Source organism: Psammomys obesus, unplaced genomic scaffold, assembly GCF_907164565.1.
Source record: "Psammomys obesus unplaced genomic scaffold, mPsaObe1.curated_primary_1811, whole genome shotgun sequence".
In the NCBI taxonomy this organism is placed as follows: Eukaryota; Metazoa; Chordata; class Mammalia; order Rodentia; family Muridae; genus Psammomys; species Psammomys obesus.
This window is the reverse complement of record NW_026585742.1, coordinates 14,391,741-14,407,118: the sequence shown is the minus strand read 5'-3', so window position 1 is coordinate 14,407,118 and position 15,378 is coordinate 14,391,741. Positions and strand designations below refer to the sequence as shown.

At 42.6% G+C, this 15,378-nt stretch overlaps 1 protein-coding gene across 3 annotated transcripts in view; it reads right to left on the bottom strand.

Moving 5' to 3' along the window:
* The window catches only part of Smu1 (SMU1 DNA replication regulator and spliceosomal factor), a 19,235-nt gene extending 7,464 nt beyond the window's left edge, over positions 1-11,771 (bottom strand). Inside the window, exons 1-7 of one of the 3 annotated variants that reach the window (XM_055599103.1) lie at positions 11,675-11,691; positions 10,775-10,889; positions 9,880-10,090; positions 8,095-8,247; positions 6,932-7,042; positions 5,292-5,420; positions 2,768-2,887 (exon numbers count right to left, since the gene is read on the bottom strand). In XM_055599103.1, the coding sequence (XP_055455078.1) occupies positions 2,768-2,887; positions 5,292-5,420; positions 6,932-7,042; positions 8,095-8,247; positions 9,880-10,090; positions 10,775-10,803 (753 nt within the window). In that variant the 5' untranslated portion in view covers positions 10,804-10,889; positions 11,675-11,691. Of the gene's footprint in view, positions 1-2,767; positions 2,888-5,291; positions 5,421-6,931; positions 7,043-8,094; positions 8,248-9,879; positions 10,091-10,774; positions 10,890-11,242; positions 11,414-11,674 lie in introns of those variants that run through there. The other 2 variants (XM_055599104.1, XM_055599105.1) reach the window with 2 other exon arrangements.
* Between the last annotated feature and the right edge of the window lie 3,607 nt (positions 11,772-15,378).

The following is a 15,378-nucleotide window of genomic DNA, read 5'->3' as shown; positions in this document are numbered from 1 at the left end:
TTTCTTTCTTTCTTTCTTTCTTTCTTTCTTTCTTTCTTTCTTTCTTTTTATTTTCGAGACAGGGTTTCCCTGTGTAGCCTTGGTTGTCCTGGACTCACTTTGGAGACCAGGCTGGCCTTGAACTCACAGAGAGCTACCTGCCTTCCTTTCCCTCCCCCAGTGCTGGGATTACAGGCATGTGCCACCACACCCAGTTGTATTCAGTACTTTTTTTAAACCAAACATACAAAAAAGTGAAAATCGCCCATAAAAGCCAATAGCCCAGCTGGCAAGATGGGCTCAATGGGTAAAGAGGTTTTTACTGCTGTGATAAAACACATTGGCCAAAGCAGCTTGGAGAAGGGAGGATTTATTTCATCTTTTACACCAAGGTAACAATCCTTCACTAATGAAAGTCAGGGCAGGAACTCAAGCAGGGCAAGAGCCTGGAGGCAGGAGCTGATGCAGAGGCCATGGACAAACACTGCTTATTGGCTTCCTTCCCAAGGCTTGCTCAGCCTGGTTCTTTGTGGCACCCAGGGCCACCAGCCCGGGAATGAAGGATTTGGACTGGAAGGTGGGGGTAGCACCACCCACAATGACCTAGACCCTCTCACATCAATTACTAATTAAGAAAATATCCTACAGGCTTGCCTACAAACCTATCTTAGGAAAGCATTTTCTCCATTATGATCTATTCCTCTCTGGCTGGAGAGATGGCGCAGCAGTTAAGAGCATTGGTCACAATAGTCTCTAATTCCAGTTCCACGGGCTCTGACACCATCACTCACATGCAAGCAGGTAGAATGCTAATACACATAATATAAAAACAAATAAATCACGAAAGAAAAAGATTCACTGGGTACGGTGGCATACACCTGTAATCTCAGCACTCTGGGAGGCAGAGGCAGGAGGGTCTCTGTGAGTTTGAGGCCAGCCTGGTCTACAGAGTGAGTCCAGAACAGTCAGGGCTACACAGAGAAACCCTGCCTCAAAATAATAAATAAATAAATATAGATAAATAAATAAACAAATAAATAAATAAATAAATAAAAGAATGAATGAAAAGAAAAAAGATTCCTTTCTCTCAAATGGCCCTATCTACTACTGTTAATTTGACAAAAACTAGCTAGCACCAATATTTACTATTACTAAAAGTTTGATCCCTGAGGCCTATATGAAATCAGTAGAGAACCAACTCCCACAAATTGCCCTCTGACCTCAGCACAAGCACATTAGAACACAAGCATCCATAAACAAAAAAAATTATATTTAATATTTAAAATTATATAGTAAATAATAGATTAATAAAATTATCAATAAATTAAATACTAAATAAATTTAAAATATTAAATAGAGAAAATAATTATATACAGATTGAAATTTAGTGTAATGAAAAATCACACTTAAATGAATGGATGAGTCAATAACAGTAATCTAAAGGTAAAATAAGTTGGATCTACACCAGCTTTACCCACCTATACAAATTCCAGGAGTGAATCAAAAACCAAAGCAAGGCCAAGTGGTGGTGGCGCATTCCTTTAATCCCAGCACAAGAGGCAGAGGCAGGCAGATAGACCCCTCTGAGTTCAAGGCCAGCCTGGTCTACAGATCTAGTTACAGAACTGCCACGACTACACAGAGAAACCCTGTCTCAAAAAACTAAAAACCAAAACATGACACTGGAATTTCAGGTGGGCTGCCAAACCAACCATCCAACATGTACATGGACTCTGGAACCCTGAACACTGGTTCTCATACTTGCAGAGCAAGCGCTTTACCCAACGGAGTCATTTTTTCAGCTCAGGAATACCTATTCTGAATTCCCTAAGACAGAAAGCTCCTAGAAACCCAATTTTTAAAAAAACAACAGAAAATGGACAAAGGGGCTGGGGAGTTGTTGTCTTACAAGCATGAAGATCTAAACTCAATCCCCAAAACTCAAGTGGAAAAAAAAGTAGCATGGTCTATATTTGTACTCCCACAGCTAGGAAAGCAGACATGGGTCTGACACCAACGAAGGCCAGCCTATTCGAGGAGTTCCACACCAGAAAGAAACCTATGTCAAAACAAGGTGGGCAGCACCTGAGTAACACCACGCAGGGCTGTCCTCTGGCCTCCACACACACGTGCACAGGCACCTGCACACTCTCATATAAGCATACACACATGGAGTGTGGTAGCTAGAAAGTTTTGGGGGCTATTAACATATAAATTTCATTCGCACACACATAAAGAAACTCATTACACAGATCATGATTCATTCCATACAACGCAAAGCAATTCAGCAATTATTTCAAAAGCACTACAAGAGGAAAGTGAGGGGTACAATACACTACACGGCATGCATGCTGTCACCTGAGAACATTACTAAAAAGACATGTAAGAAACTGCTAGCAGAGAAGCCCTGTCTTGAGAAATAAAATTAAAAAACTCAGAATTTAACCTAAACTGAGATTTTAAACTATAAAATGCAACACCGGTGGTAGTGACACAAACCTTTAATTCCAAAACTCAGGAAGCAGTGGCAGGCAGATCTTTGTGAGTTTGAGGCCAGCCTGGTTTACATAGTGAGTCCAGGATAGCCAAGGCTACATAGAGAAACCCCATCTCAAAAAACAAAACAAAAAAATCACATTTAACTTAAAACAATATTTTAAATTATAAAATGAATGTTCATTTCAGAAAGGTCCTTCCTCAAGTCTAACTCAGAAATAAGACAGCTAATTACTGGAAAATTAGCAATTCTTTCTAAGAGAAAAAAATTAATGCATTTAAAATACTTTACCTTCCTGATTTTTCCAGTAGTGAAGTTCCACACTTCAATAAATCCATCAACAGAGCCAGTGACCAGATACTGACCATCTGGAGAGAACCGAGCACACTCCACATGGGATTTCTGACCAAACTGTTCCAAGTGAGACAATGAAGACGAAAGTTTTATGTAATGGTCTTAAAATAATACCACTTTAACCTTTTGAGCAATCCTGCCCTTGCATATAATCACAGATGGCCTGTACTATGGAGTACAAGAGGACGTTTCTAAACCTGAATCCTGGTAGATGCTATCTCTGAATGCTTACATCTAAATGCTGTTTTAATAAAAATGAGGGAGACCACTTGGTTTTGTTCTTTCAAAGATGGTTTCACTATGTGGCCTAAGCTGGACAAGAACTGGATATACAGCCCACACCGTCCTCAAACTGGAGATCTTTCTACTTCAGTACCCCCAAGTGCTGGGACTACAAGCAGACATCACCACACTTAGCTGGAAAAAAAAAATTCTTTGTTTTACCATGAGATGTAGAACAAATAATTCAGTTAGCTGAAACAATAACTTTCTGCCAGAATCAGCTATTAGAATGGCATTCCACTCACAAATTAACATGGCTTAACAGGTTTCTGTTGTGTATCTGGACAGCTCAGCAGTTAAGAGCACTGGCTGCTCTTGTGTAGGACCTGGATTCAGATCCCAGAACCCACAAGGCAAACAACTCACAACCATCTGTAACTACAATTCCAAAGGATCCAGTGCCCCTTTCTGGCCTCTATGGGCACCAGGCACACCTGTGGTGCACAGATCAACATGCACACAAAACACCAATACATAGAAAATAAAAAGTGAATAAATCTTTAGGGAAACAAAAAAACTAGGAATAATCTGACAAGCTACTCACTTGGTATGTGCCTCAGGACAGCGGACAGATGGCAAGAGAAGACTAATGGATCACCATTAGTGATTTCACTCCTTCTTTAGCGCTGCGGTGCACACCCAGGATCCACACATACAAGGCAAGTGCTCTACTATTGAAAAATATCCCCAGCCCTCTTTTTTATTTTGAGAAGACAGGGTCTCATAAGTTGCTCACACTGGCCTTGAGCTGAGTCTAGAACTAACGCAGGCCACGATGTCTTCCTGCCTTAGGCTGCAGAAATTACAGGAGTGCACCATCATGTCTAGCTATATTTTCAATGCAAAAAATTACAACATGTTCATGCCAGAAAACTTCTAGCCCAGTGACACCAATAAAATAAATTCTGGTTGAATGAAGTCAACCAAGGTAAATAAAGTTACTACTCAAAAATATTATCCCATGCAAGTTAGAACACAGTGCAGAAAAGACAAATGTGAAATACTAAACCAAAGTCAAAAAGTCAAATAGCAGGCAACATCTGTGTGTGTGCATTTATGTGTAGTATGCATGTGTATACTACATGTATAAGTGTATGCATGTGTACACGTTTACGCTGGTACACTCACCCACGCATGGACACATGGAGATTAGAGGTCACTATCAGTTATCTTCTACCACTGTCTACCTTATTCTTCAAGGCACAGGCTCTCGCTGAATCTGAAGCTCCCCATATTCTGCTAGAATGGCTGGCTACCAAGCCCCCAACATCTGCCTGTCTCTGCCCCCAGCACTGGGCTTACATATGCATGCTCACACTCAGTTTTATGTGGGTAATGGAAACCCAAACTCAGGTTCTCATCTTTGCACAGCAAGCATTTATCCACTGACCCATCTCCCTAGCCCCATAAACATGTAGCATTTTTACATTTATGAACTCAAATAAAGCACAAAATTATAGAGAAGCTGTAAGATAAAAGAGATGCTAACATTTGCAAACATACCTCTGACTGGAAACTGAACTACTTGACTGTGCCTTTTCCTAAAAGTATACAAACAGGCAGGTGGTGGTGAAGTATGCCTTCAATCCCAGCACTTGGGAGACAGACACTGGCTGATCTCTGAGTTGGAGGCCAGCCTGGTCTACAGAGCGAGTTCCAGGACAGCCAGGGCTACATACAGAAAGCCTTCTTGGAAAGAAAAAACAAAAACAAAAGTCTCCAAAAAACAAAAACCTCCAAAACCTGGGGATGTAGCTATTGGTGTGCTGAGGTCTAACCCTCAGCACGCACTCACACAGTAACTAAGTGAGCCTGAAGGTAAATTATCCCTTAACACCACAAGTCAACCTTACAACCCATGTCAGTCCTCTGCCTGACACGCAGCCGACTAAGCACAAATGTTTAACAGGACATGCATGCAGAAGCCAATACAGTCCCAGATTTAACCAGAGTGGACTATTTCTCCAAATAAAGGACTACGGGCTGGACTTCACATACGTATATAACTGTGTAGACAAGTGACGCGCAGCACTGCCAGGCCACAGCAGTACCCAATGGACACCAAGAGCCCTGGGTACTGTCAGAGCTCTGTTCCCTGGTACCTAGCTCCTGCAGCAGGCTCCATACATTATGAGCACTCAACGACTGACTACCAACTGTTTAAGATATCAGATCCTACCTTAATATGCCTGCTCAGTTGTGTTGGAAACTTTTCTTCTTCCACATCTTTGACAGCTGCTTTGCCTCGAAACAGATCTATGGTCATACCAGGAGGAAGTAATCCCTGGTGCTGCTGCCACTTCAAAGCCTGTGAAAAGAGAAATAATCAATCTGCTCAGACGCTTTGAAGAGCCAGTATTTACTGCTTACTCAGGCAAATCCAAGCCTGAAAGAATGAGGTCCAGAGAGAACTAAGCTTTCCGGTCACCACCATCTCTGACCATGCAAACACAGGCTAGGGTACAATGTGTGCAAGAGCATGGGCTACTCACGGCAGGCTCTGTCAGGAGAGGCAAACATTATCACACACCATTATTATTATCATTTCCCTTTATTATAAACAAAAAATGTGGAAAGCAGGAATTTCCCAGAGTTCCAATACTCAAAGCCAACCACTAACAACATTTTACGTAACTCCCTCTAGTCATTTTCCTCTGGCATGATGAATTAAATTGCTCTATCAGCAACTACACTATTCACTATAATCTGCCTTCACCTAATATCATCATACTATGGCATACCTTAATATGCCCATTCATATGTATTAGGAATTGCAAAACTATCATTTTAATGGCTGTAAAATATACTGTTTACTGGATGTTTCCGTTTAGCTAATCACTATATTAGGGAACACTTGAACTGCTTCCAACTTGTCAACTTATCTAATGAATGCTACCTTAAACATCTCCAGACAGGGGTGCTTTGTAATCCCAGCTTGTGCCTACTAGGCAAGAGGAAACCCCATGTGAGGAAGTGGCTCCATCAGACTGGCCTGTGGGCACAGCTGAGGGCACTTTCTGGATTAATAACTGATGTAGGCCCAGCCCACTGTGGGCAGTACCACCCCTGGGCAGATGGCCCAGGTTGTATAAGAAAGCAAGACGAGTAAGACATGAAAGGCAAAACAGCAAGCAGCACAACTAACTGGCTTCTGCCTCAGTTCCTGACTTCATGTTCCTGCTTTGAGATCTTACCCTGGCTTTCCTAGATGACAGTAGAGCATATAAGGAAAAAAATACTTTCCTCCCTAAGTTGTCTCCATCTCCCAAATATTAGTATTTACACACATGCAAATTCTCACAGTAATACCATATTTTTGTGTCAGAAAATAAATCACTCTAGGATTTCACTGGAAGCAAATCTACAATCTCACGCACAAGGAGTAAGCACTCTGTCCTACTGACGGAGCTACAGCCTCAGCCTGACAAGACCACAGGGCTGGTAAGAGTATGGACTCGTGATGGAGAGATGGCTCAGAGGTTAAGAGCACTGACTGTTCTTCCAAAGGTCCTGAGATCAATTCCCAGCAACCACATGGTGGCTCTTAACCATCTATAATGAGATCTGGTGCCCTCTTCTGCCATGAAGGCAGAAACTTGTATAAAAATAAACAAACCTTAAAAAAAAAAAAGTATGGATTTATGGGGCATGAACATGGCAGTTCCCTAGCAGTTCCAACATAATTCTAAAAGATGCTAGAGCTTATATCCTGGATGCTTAGTCTACATTGCTACTCCAAGAAAAGAGGAAGAGTGCACAGCACAGCTGCTAAGCAATCAGCTATACAGGTATGTTCTATCCGAGGCAGCATTTAATTACCTGTCCCAGCAATGCCATGAGACGAGAAGGCGGCACCACACTGACTTCCCCAGCTAACGCCTGGGCAATTGCTGCTCTCCTTTTCTCTTTGCTACTTCCATCTGGATAAGCCTGGGAGGAAAAAGAGGTGGTATCATTTCCAAGGAGAAGCATGGCATGAATGTATGTACTTAAAGCACTTAAGAGCAGGTACTACTCTACCAGAGACAAGGTCGATTCCCAGTACCCACATCGGTCAGCTCACAACTTCTTGGAACTCCAGCTTCAGGAGGAATTCGATGCCTCAGGCTTCCTAAGGCATGTGCACACATATCCATACATGCATGTATGGACACACACACACTTAAGTAAAATAATTTTTTTTAATTTTTTCAAAAGCAACGAAAACAAGAAATTCAAATAGGAAAATATGAAAACAACATATCCAGTTAAACAGGTGATGAATTAAACCCAATTAGTGTTTTAAAATAAATTTCCAATCCTGCATTTCAGAAGTATAGGAGAGAACTGGTATATATATCATGAGTCAATCCATATTGATAATCCTGAAGAGCCCACCTAAGCCACAAAGACAGAGGCGTGATTCTAGTTTCTGAAATATTTGCAGGGCCAAAGACTCATAATCTTCAGAAATCTTTTTAATTGTCTATTAACCAGATCCTATTATACTCTTTCTTTTCTTTATTTATTTTTAAAGATTTATTTATTTTATATATATGAACACACTCTGTTTTTCATGCACACCAGAAGAAGGCATCAGATTCCATTACAGATGGGTGTGAGCCACCATGTGGTTGCTAGGACTTGAACTCAGGACCTCTGGAAGAGCAGCCAGTGCTCTTAACTGCTGAGCCATCTCTCCAGCCCTGCTTTCTTTTATTTTGATAGCCCTCCCGTGGAACGTCATATGTGAAAGAAACTGTGTGTCTCTAAAATGGTGCTTTTCTTGGTGGATGAGACAAACATTTGCCACCAAACACAATGATGACTTTGAATCCCATGGTAGAAGAACCAACTCCTGTAAACTGTCCTCTGACTTCCACACATGTATGTCCTTCCAAACAGATATACGCAAACAAACAAAAATTAAAAAAATTTTTTGCAGGATCAGATTATTTACTTTTCACAATTAACAAAGATTCTTTTAACTACTACAGTCATACCTCACGAGGATCAAAGTAAGACCTGGCTAAGAGGTTTTCCAGATGAATATAGCGCTCTGGTTGTGTTTGCTTTAACATAATCATGGGGTCTGTCTGTCTCAGAAGTGACCTGGCAGCACCTAATTCACGAAGCTCTATCAATTCCAGAACAACCTGGACAACGGAAAGAAAACAAAATTTCAGCACACAAATTTTCAGCAATCTTCTTACTCTTCACTTTTTTGTTTTTATTTTTTATGTACAAAGACAAGCATTATCACTTTCACCGAACAGACAGTTTTCAACAATCCACTTAAGATCACTTAGACCAACCCAATGAAGCCCATGTCCTTTGAGCACTGATGGTTAGAGCAAATGCAGTAGGAGCAAGAATCCTGGCCAACTTCCATGGACGACTCCAGTAGAGCTGCTGGTTACCCAGCTTGCCTAACATTTAAGTTTGTGCCAAAATGACACCTGACACCTTCAAAAACGGATGGGGGGGGGGCAAAAGCAAAACAAAACAAAACAAAACAAAATAAAACAAAACGCTGGGTACAGTGGTGCACGCCTGTAATCCCAGCACTTGGGGAGGCAGAGGCAGGAATATCTGTGAGTTAGAAGCCAGCCTGGTCTACAAAGTGAGTCCAGGACAGCCAAGGGTACACAGAGAAATCCTGTCTTGAAACAAAAAAGAAACAGAATTGGTTACGAGAAAAGCCGTGTCATTAGGTTAAGGTTTTGAGCCAGTGCCACCTCTGAGGATAAGGGCCAGTGGGGAGATGGGGAATGAAGACTAGGGCTGGAAACTGTATGATCAGAATTATATAATAAAACCTCGACAGAGCCCTCTGGCTGGGGATCTGCCAGGTGGGAGGCACAACCCGATTCCAGAGACAGAACCAAAGTTCTAAATTCAGGTCTCTCTGAGACTCCGCTTTCTGTTTTCCTCTGACTACTTCCAATCTGTGTCCTTGAGAATAAAACACTAATCACCTAAGTACAGAGCTTTTATGACTTCTATGGGTCATTCTAGGAAATTATCAAATCTGAGCATGTCATGTGAGGCCCAAAAGTTAGTTGGGCAAAAGCTTAAGTGTCCTAAAGCTGCGCAGGGGTGAAGCATGCCTCCAATCCCAACACTCAGGAGGCAGAGGCAGGTGAACTCTGAGTTCAAAGCCAGCCTGGTCTACAGAGCAAGTTCCAGGACAGCCAGGGTGACATAAAGAAACTGTCTCAAAAACAAACAAACAAACAAATACACACACACACAAAAAACAGCTTAAGTGGCCTAAATATGCCCCACCCCAATGCAACCCACCATGCAAAGACAGTTCAGGAAATATCTGAAGTGAGAGAAATCTATGTCAGACTTAGTGGTGTGTGCTAATTCCAGGTGGTCAGTGCCTGAACTGAATCACATTATATTTTTTGATACTACAATATTTTTCTCTCTTTAATTTCCTTTTGAGACAGGGTCTTGCAATAGATCCCTGGCTTGTCTGGAACTCACTATATAAACCACTTGGCCTCTAACCTCCATGCTCAGCTTTAGAATATTTCATTTAATGACCACCTAAAAGTAATTTCAGTTTCCCTGGGTTTGATCCTCAAAACCACACCAAGAAATAATTTCAGTTCAGGAAAATCTTGAATCTTCCAAAAAGGAAGAAAAAGAATACACTGTTGAGTCTTGACAATGTATACTTTCCAGTCAGTTATAAGCCTTAAGTGCTTGAAGAAAGGCTCACTGATACATCCTAATCAAGTGACCAACCAAAAACCCCAGGAACATCTCAATCTTACCTGTTCATAGAGATCAATGAGGGTTTTGTCTGGCAATTTCAGAGACTGTATAGCCTGTAAAACAGTGTCCCAATGGCCACTATTAATGTCAGCTACGAAACTTTCAATGCTATCCACAGTATTTAGAGAGACAGTAGTTTCTTCCTGCAAGGTGGCCAACGCCCGATGTAAACTGTTCTCCTTCAAGTACTGCATGATAAGACGAATCACACTGAAAGAAAGTCATTCAGTTCAGAGATCTTCAGTCAGTAACCCAAAGGGAAACATTTGAGGTTAATTCTCCTGATTAGTCCTTTTACTACCCACTTTCCATTTTAGCATGAGTAAAACTTTCCAAAAAAAAATCACAGAATCAAGGTTCCAAAGGACTTCCATCTAAAGATAGGAGAACTGGGGTTCAGAGAGGTGAAATCATTTGTCCAATGTCCTCCCTCTTCCCCCCGCCCCTCAGAAAGGAAGTTGGTAGCCATTATTCTGATCACGGGGCTTAGTGGACATTTGTGTAAGATAATTTAAACCTACAATAGTCACTAATTTTTTTTTTTTCTTTTAAATCATCTGGCCCAGTAGTGTTGGTTTATGCCCTTAATCTCAGCACTCAGGAGGCAGAGGCAAGTTGATCTCTGAGTTTGACGCCAGCCTGGTCTACAAAGAGAATTTCAGGACAGCCACGACTACACGGAGAAACCCTGCCTTGAAAAGAAAAAACTGGGCTGGAGAGATGGATCAGCGGTTAAGAGCACTGACTGCCACTTCATAAGTCCTTAGTTCAATTTCCAGTAACCATATGGTGGCTTACAACCATCTGTAATGGAATCTGATTCCCTTTTCTGGTGTGCATGACAGCACTTATATACACAAAATAAATAAATATTAAAAAAATTAATTAAGTCACCTAAATTTCTGTAGGAAATTTTGGTCCATTTAAAAAATGACAACAAGCAGGGTGGTGGTGGCGCATGCCTTTAGTCCCAGCACCTGGAGGCAGACTAAGGCTATACAGAGAAACCCTGTCTCGAAACAAAACGAACAAACAAAAGCAGAAAAATTATTTACATCTAACTGCGAATTAGAAACATATATTTCGCTATGAAGAGCCACATACTGGGCTTCAGACCTTCCTACCCGTCTCTTTTTACTGCTGCAATTTCACGCCCGACTTTCAGTCTTAATACATAGCAGGTTTCAGTCTCAGCCGATTAATAAACCTCCCTTTTCTGCTGCTCTTCGGAAGAGACCTACCTCCCTAACACTCAGAACACAAATGTTTGCTAACTTAATTTGTATTTGTCAGCAAGAAAAGGCGGTGGATGGGTCCTGGAGAAGTCCAGGAAATCTCTTCAGTCAGAAACTCCCCGCCTACCTGTCTCCTCGTCGCCCCGTCTGCGCTAAAGATCATTCTTCTGACCCAATACTCAAACTGTCTCTGTCCACACAGAGGTTCCCAATCTACAAGTTGCAAACCGAAACACAAAGGCGCCACCCTGGGTCTGTCTAATCAAACAGCAGAAACAACTGAGCCTTTACAGTAACCAGAGCTCTGATGAGGAGGAAAAGCTGCCGCACAGGCGGGCCGGGGGACTGGCGACAACAATGAGTGGGGAGTAGCTGGGCAGAGGAAAACACAGCCGTCAGGTCTGCTCAGTGTGCCTGTGCACACACCCACGCGGGGCCTCGCGGTTCCGGCCTGCCCGCCCCCGAGGCCGCAGCTTCCGGCGCGCAGCCAGCCTCCGCGGACACCCTCCCGCGTATCCTCTGCCACCCCACGCCGCGAAGACGCCACAGCAGGACTCACTCTGAAGACTCGATTTCGATCGACATAGCGGTATCGATCCCGGTCCAGACCCTACTCAACACAGAGCCGATCGCACGGCACTTTGCGACACCTCCGGCGGCCTCTGGCGTCACTTCCGCTCGTCACGGTCAAAGGGCAAAGGGGCGGTGCGGAGGGGGTGGAGCCTCGCGTGCTTGTCAACAGTCGGTCTGGAGCGGGACGGGGGTTGCTGAGAAGTTAAAGGTGCTTGATGCTGAAGGTGGCCACCGGAAGTGGAGGCGATTATTTTTCCGGCCTGAGCTGTGGCAGCCTTGCCTGTCCCGGAACTCAGGTCCGCCTTTCTCTGCCTCGGTAGCGATGGAATTAAAGGTGTGTGCTGTCACGCCCCGCTGTAGCCAGTATTCAGTTGATACAGCTGCGGTTACGGGAAAAGAAATGCAACCAATGCAAAGGTACAACAGATCTGCGAATCCTTTCAGTATAGACTTTAAATCATACCTAGCATAGCATAACAGATCATACGTTAAGCAGTTACAGGGCTCAGTGATGGAGTGCTTACCTAGCAAGTGAGCAGCCCTCGTTCAATCCCCACTTATTAAAAAAAAAAAATACATGAACGTTGATGAATTTTATAAATGAAGGCTAGAGAGACGGTGGGACCGACATGCAGCCCAGGGCTGGCTTCAAACTAATTATGTCGTTGAGGATGCTTCTACTTTCCAATTGCTGGGATTACTGTTGTACATCACCGTGCCTAGTTCCAAAAGCGATTTTAAAACTTTATTGACAAAGAATTCACATTTAAATATATTTACAAGCCGGGTGCAGTGGCACACGCCTGTAATCCCAGCACTCTGGGAGGCAGAGGCAGGTGGATCACTGTTAATTCGAGGGCAGCCTGGTCTACAAAGCGAGTCCAGGACTCCCAAGGCTACACAGAGAAACCCTGTCTCGGTACAAAAGAAAAAAAAAGCAAAGACACACACATATATGTATATCTACAAGACAGTGAGAAATCTATCTTGTGAAATTACATATTGAGATTTTTAAGGGTTTTTAATGGCTCTCTTGTTTGTTACACATATCTACCACATAACTTTTTTTTTTTTTTCAAGTCAGGGTTTTTCTTTGTAGCCTTGGCTGTCCTGGACTCCCTTTGGAGACCAGGCTGTCCTCAAACTCACAGGGATCCACCTGCCTCTGTCTCTCCAAGTGCTGAACTCACAGGCGTGGACCACCCCACCCAGCTTACCACATAACTTCTTTACAGCCTCCACTTATTTATTTATTTATTTATTTATTTATTTATTTATTTATTTTCAGCAGTACTGGTCATCAAAACCAGGGCCTTTCAGTGTAGCCTCTCATATACTGTTCAGATATTTGTTTGCTTGTTTATTTATTTGGATCTTTGTTTTGTTTGGTTTTTTTTCTTTTTTTTTTAAATTTCTTTCTTTATTATTTATACAGTGTTCTGTCTGCATGTACACCTGCACACCAGAAGATGGCACCAAATTTCATTACAGATGGTTGTGAGCCACCATGTGGTTGCTGGGAATTGAACTCAGGACCTCTGGAAGAGCAGTCAGTGCTCTTAACCTCTGAGCCATTTCTCCAGTTCCCCCTTGTTTGTTTTTTGACACAGGATTTCTCTGTGTAGCTCTGGCTGTCCTGTAGACCAGCTGGCCTGAGCCTGTCTCTGTCTCTTGGGTGTGGGGTTAAAGGTGTGCACAATCATGTCCTCCAAAAATTTTGAAAAGAGAAATGTGGCACTCGGTAGAGAAAATGACTAGAAAATGCTGCTGTTACAATGGACTGGATCGTCTTCCGCTGGTGCTTGTGTTAAAGGGGTGCACCACCATGCTCAGCTCTTTCAGTTTTCAAATCACCTAATTCCCCTCAACTCTAAAGAACACAGTCTCAGCCAGGCAGTGGTGGCATATGCCTTTAATCTTAGTACTCTGGAGACAGAGGCAGGATCTCTGAGTGCAAGGCTAGCCTGATCAAAGATCGAGTTTCAAGACAGCCCAGGCTACACAGAGAAATCCTGTCTCAATAATAAGGATAATGACTTTTTCTTTCTTTTTTTCTTCTCCTTTTCCTCCTTACCCTCCTTTTTGTTGTTTTGTTTTTTTGAGACAGGGTTTCTTTGTGTAGCCCTGGTGATTCTGGAATGAGTTGATTCCACCTTGTGGATGAATATTGAAAGGAAAGTTACAAAATATTTGGAGGTCCTTGAACCAAATACTCCCAAGAACATACTGCAGAAATCCCTATGAGAAACTTCCAACGGTCAGGCCTGGTGATGTAGGCCTGTAATCCCAGGTACTCAGAAAGTGGGGTTGAAAGATCAGAAACTCAAAGACTACAAGGAATTCAAGGACAACCTAGTGAATACTTGTGTAAATATAAAAGGTGAAAAGAGGTCTGGGGATGTAGCTGAGTGGCAGAGCTTGCATATAATTAACTTTGTGCAAGGTCCTAGGTTCAGGCCCAGTACTACATAAAAGTAGTTCCAAGCAAATAATCATATCTCTTAACTTTTCATTTTCTTTAACTAAGGAAGCTATTTTAGAAAATAAAATCTCTGATAACATTGCAGGAGTCTTTCTGGAATAAGTAGTCCAACACTGACGAGAGTAGAAGATAGGAGGTGTACTTTCACCAAAACCAGGCTGGCTCCTCCAAGAGAACCCAGTTTGCATTTTTATTTTATACTCTAAAACCACAAGGTGGGGCAAGTGAGCAGGCAAGCAAACAGACGCGAACCTGGCAGCTAGCTTTGGAGCTTTGGGTTTTTTTTTGTTGTTGTTGTTTGTTTTTTGTCTATTTTTATTTTTATTATTACTTACATTTTATTAACTCTGTATCCCAGCTTTATCCTGTTCCCTCATTCCCTCCCAATTCTACCCTCCCTCCTTCATCTCCTCCCTTTCCCTTTCCAAGTCCACTGATTGGGGAGGGCCTCCTCCCCTTTCATCTGACCCTGTTTTATCAGGTATCTTCAGGACTGGCTGCAAAGTCCTCCTCTGTGGACTAGCAGGACTGCTCCTCCCTTGGGGGGTGGGGAGTCAAAGAGCCTGCCATTGAGTTCCTGTCAGAAATAGTCCCTATTCCCCTTACTAGGGAAAATCAACTGGTTACTGAGCTACCATGGGCTACATCCCAGCAGAGGTTCTAGGTTATATCCATACATGGTCCTTGGCAGAGTATCAGTCTCAAAAAAGACCCCTGTGCCCAGATATATTTGGTCCTTGTAGAGTTCTAGCCTCTCCACGTAATACTAACTCCCCCTTCTTTCATCTGATTCCCTATACTCTGCCGAAGGTTTGATTGAGTCTTAGTATCTGCTTTGATACACTGCTAGGTAGAGTCTTTCAGAGGCCCTCTGTGGTAGGCTCCTGTCCTGTTACTTGTTTTCTCCTACATCCAATGTCCATCCCATTTGTCTTTCTAAGTGAGGATTAATCATCTTACCCTGGGTCTTCTTTCTTGTTTATCTCCTTTAGGTGTATAGATCTCATTATGTTTATCATATCATATAGGTCTATATAAGTGAGTATATACCATATGTGTCTTTCTCCTTCTGGGATACCTCACTCAGAATGATCTTTTCTAGATCCCACCATTTGCCTGCAAATTTCATGATTTCCTCATTTTTGATTGCTGAGTAGTATTCCACTGTGTAAAAATACCACAATTTCTGTATCCACTCCTCCGTTGAT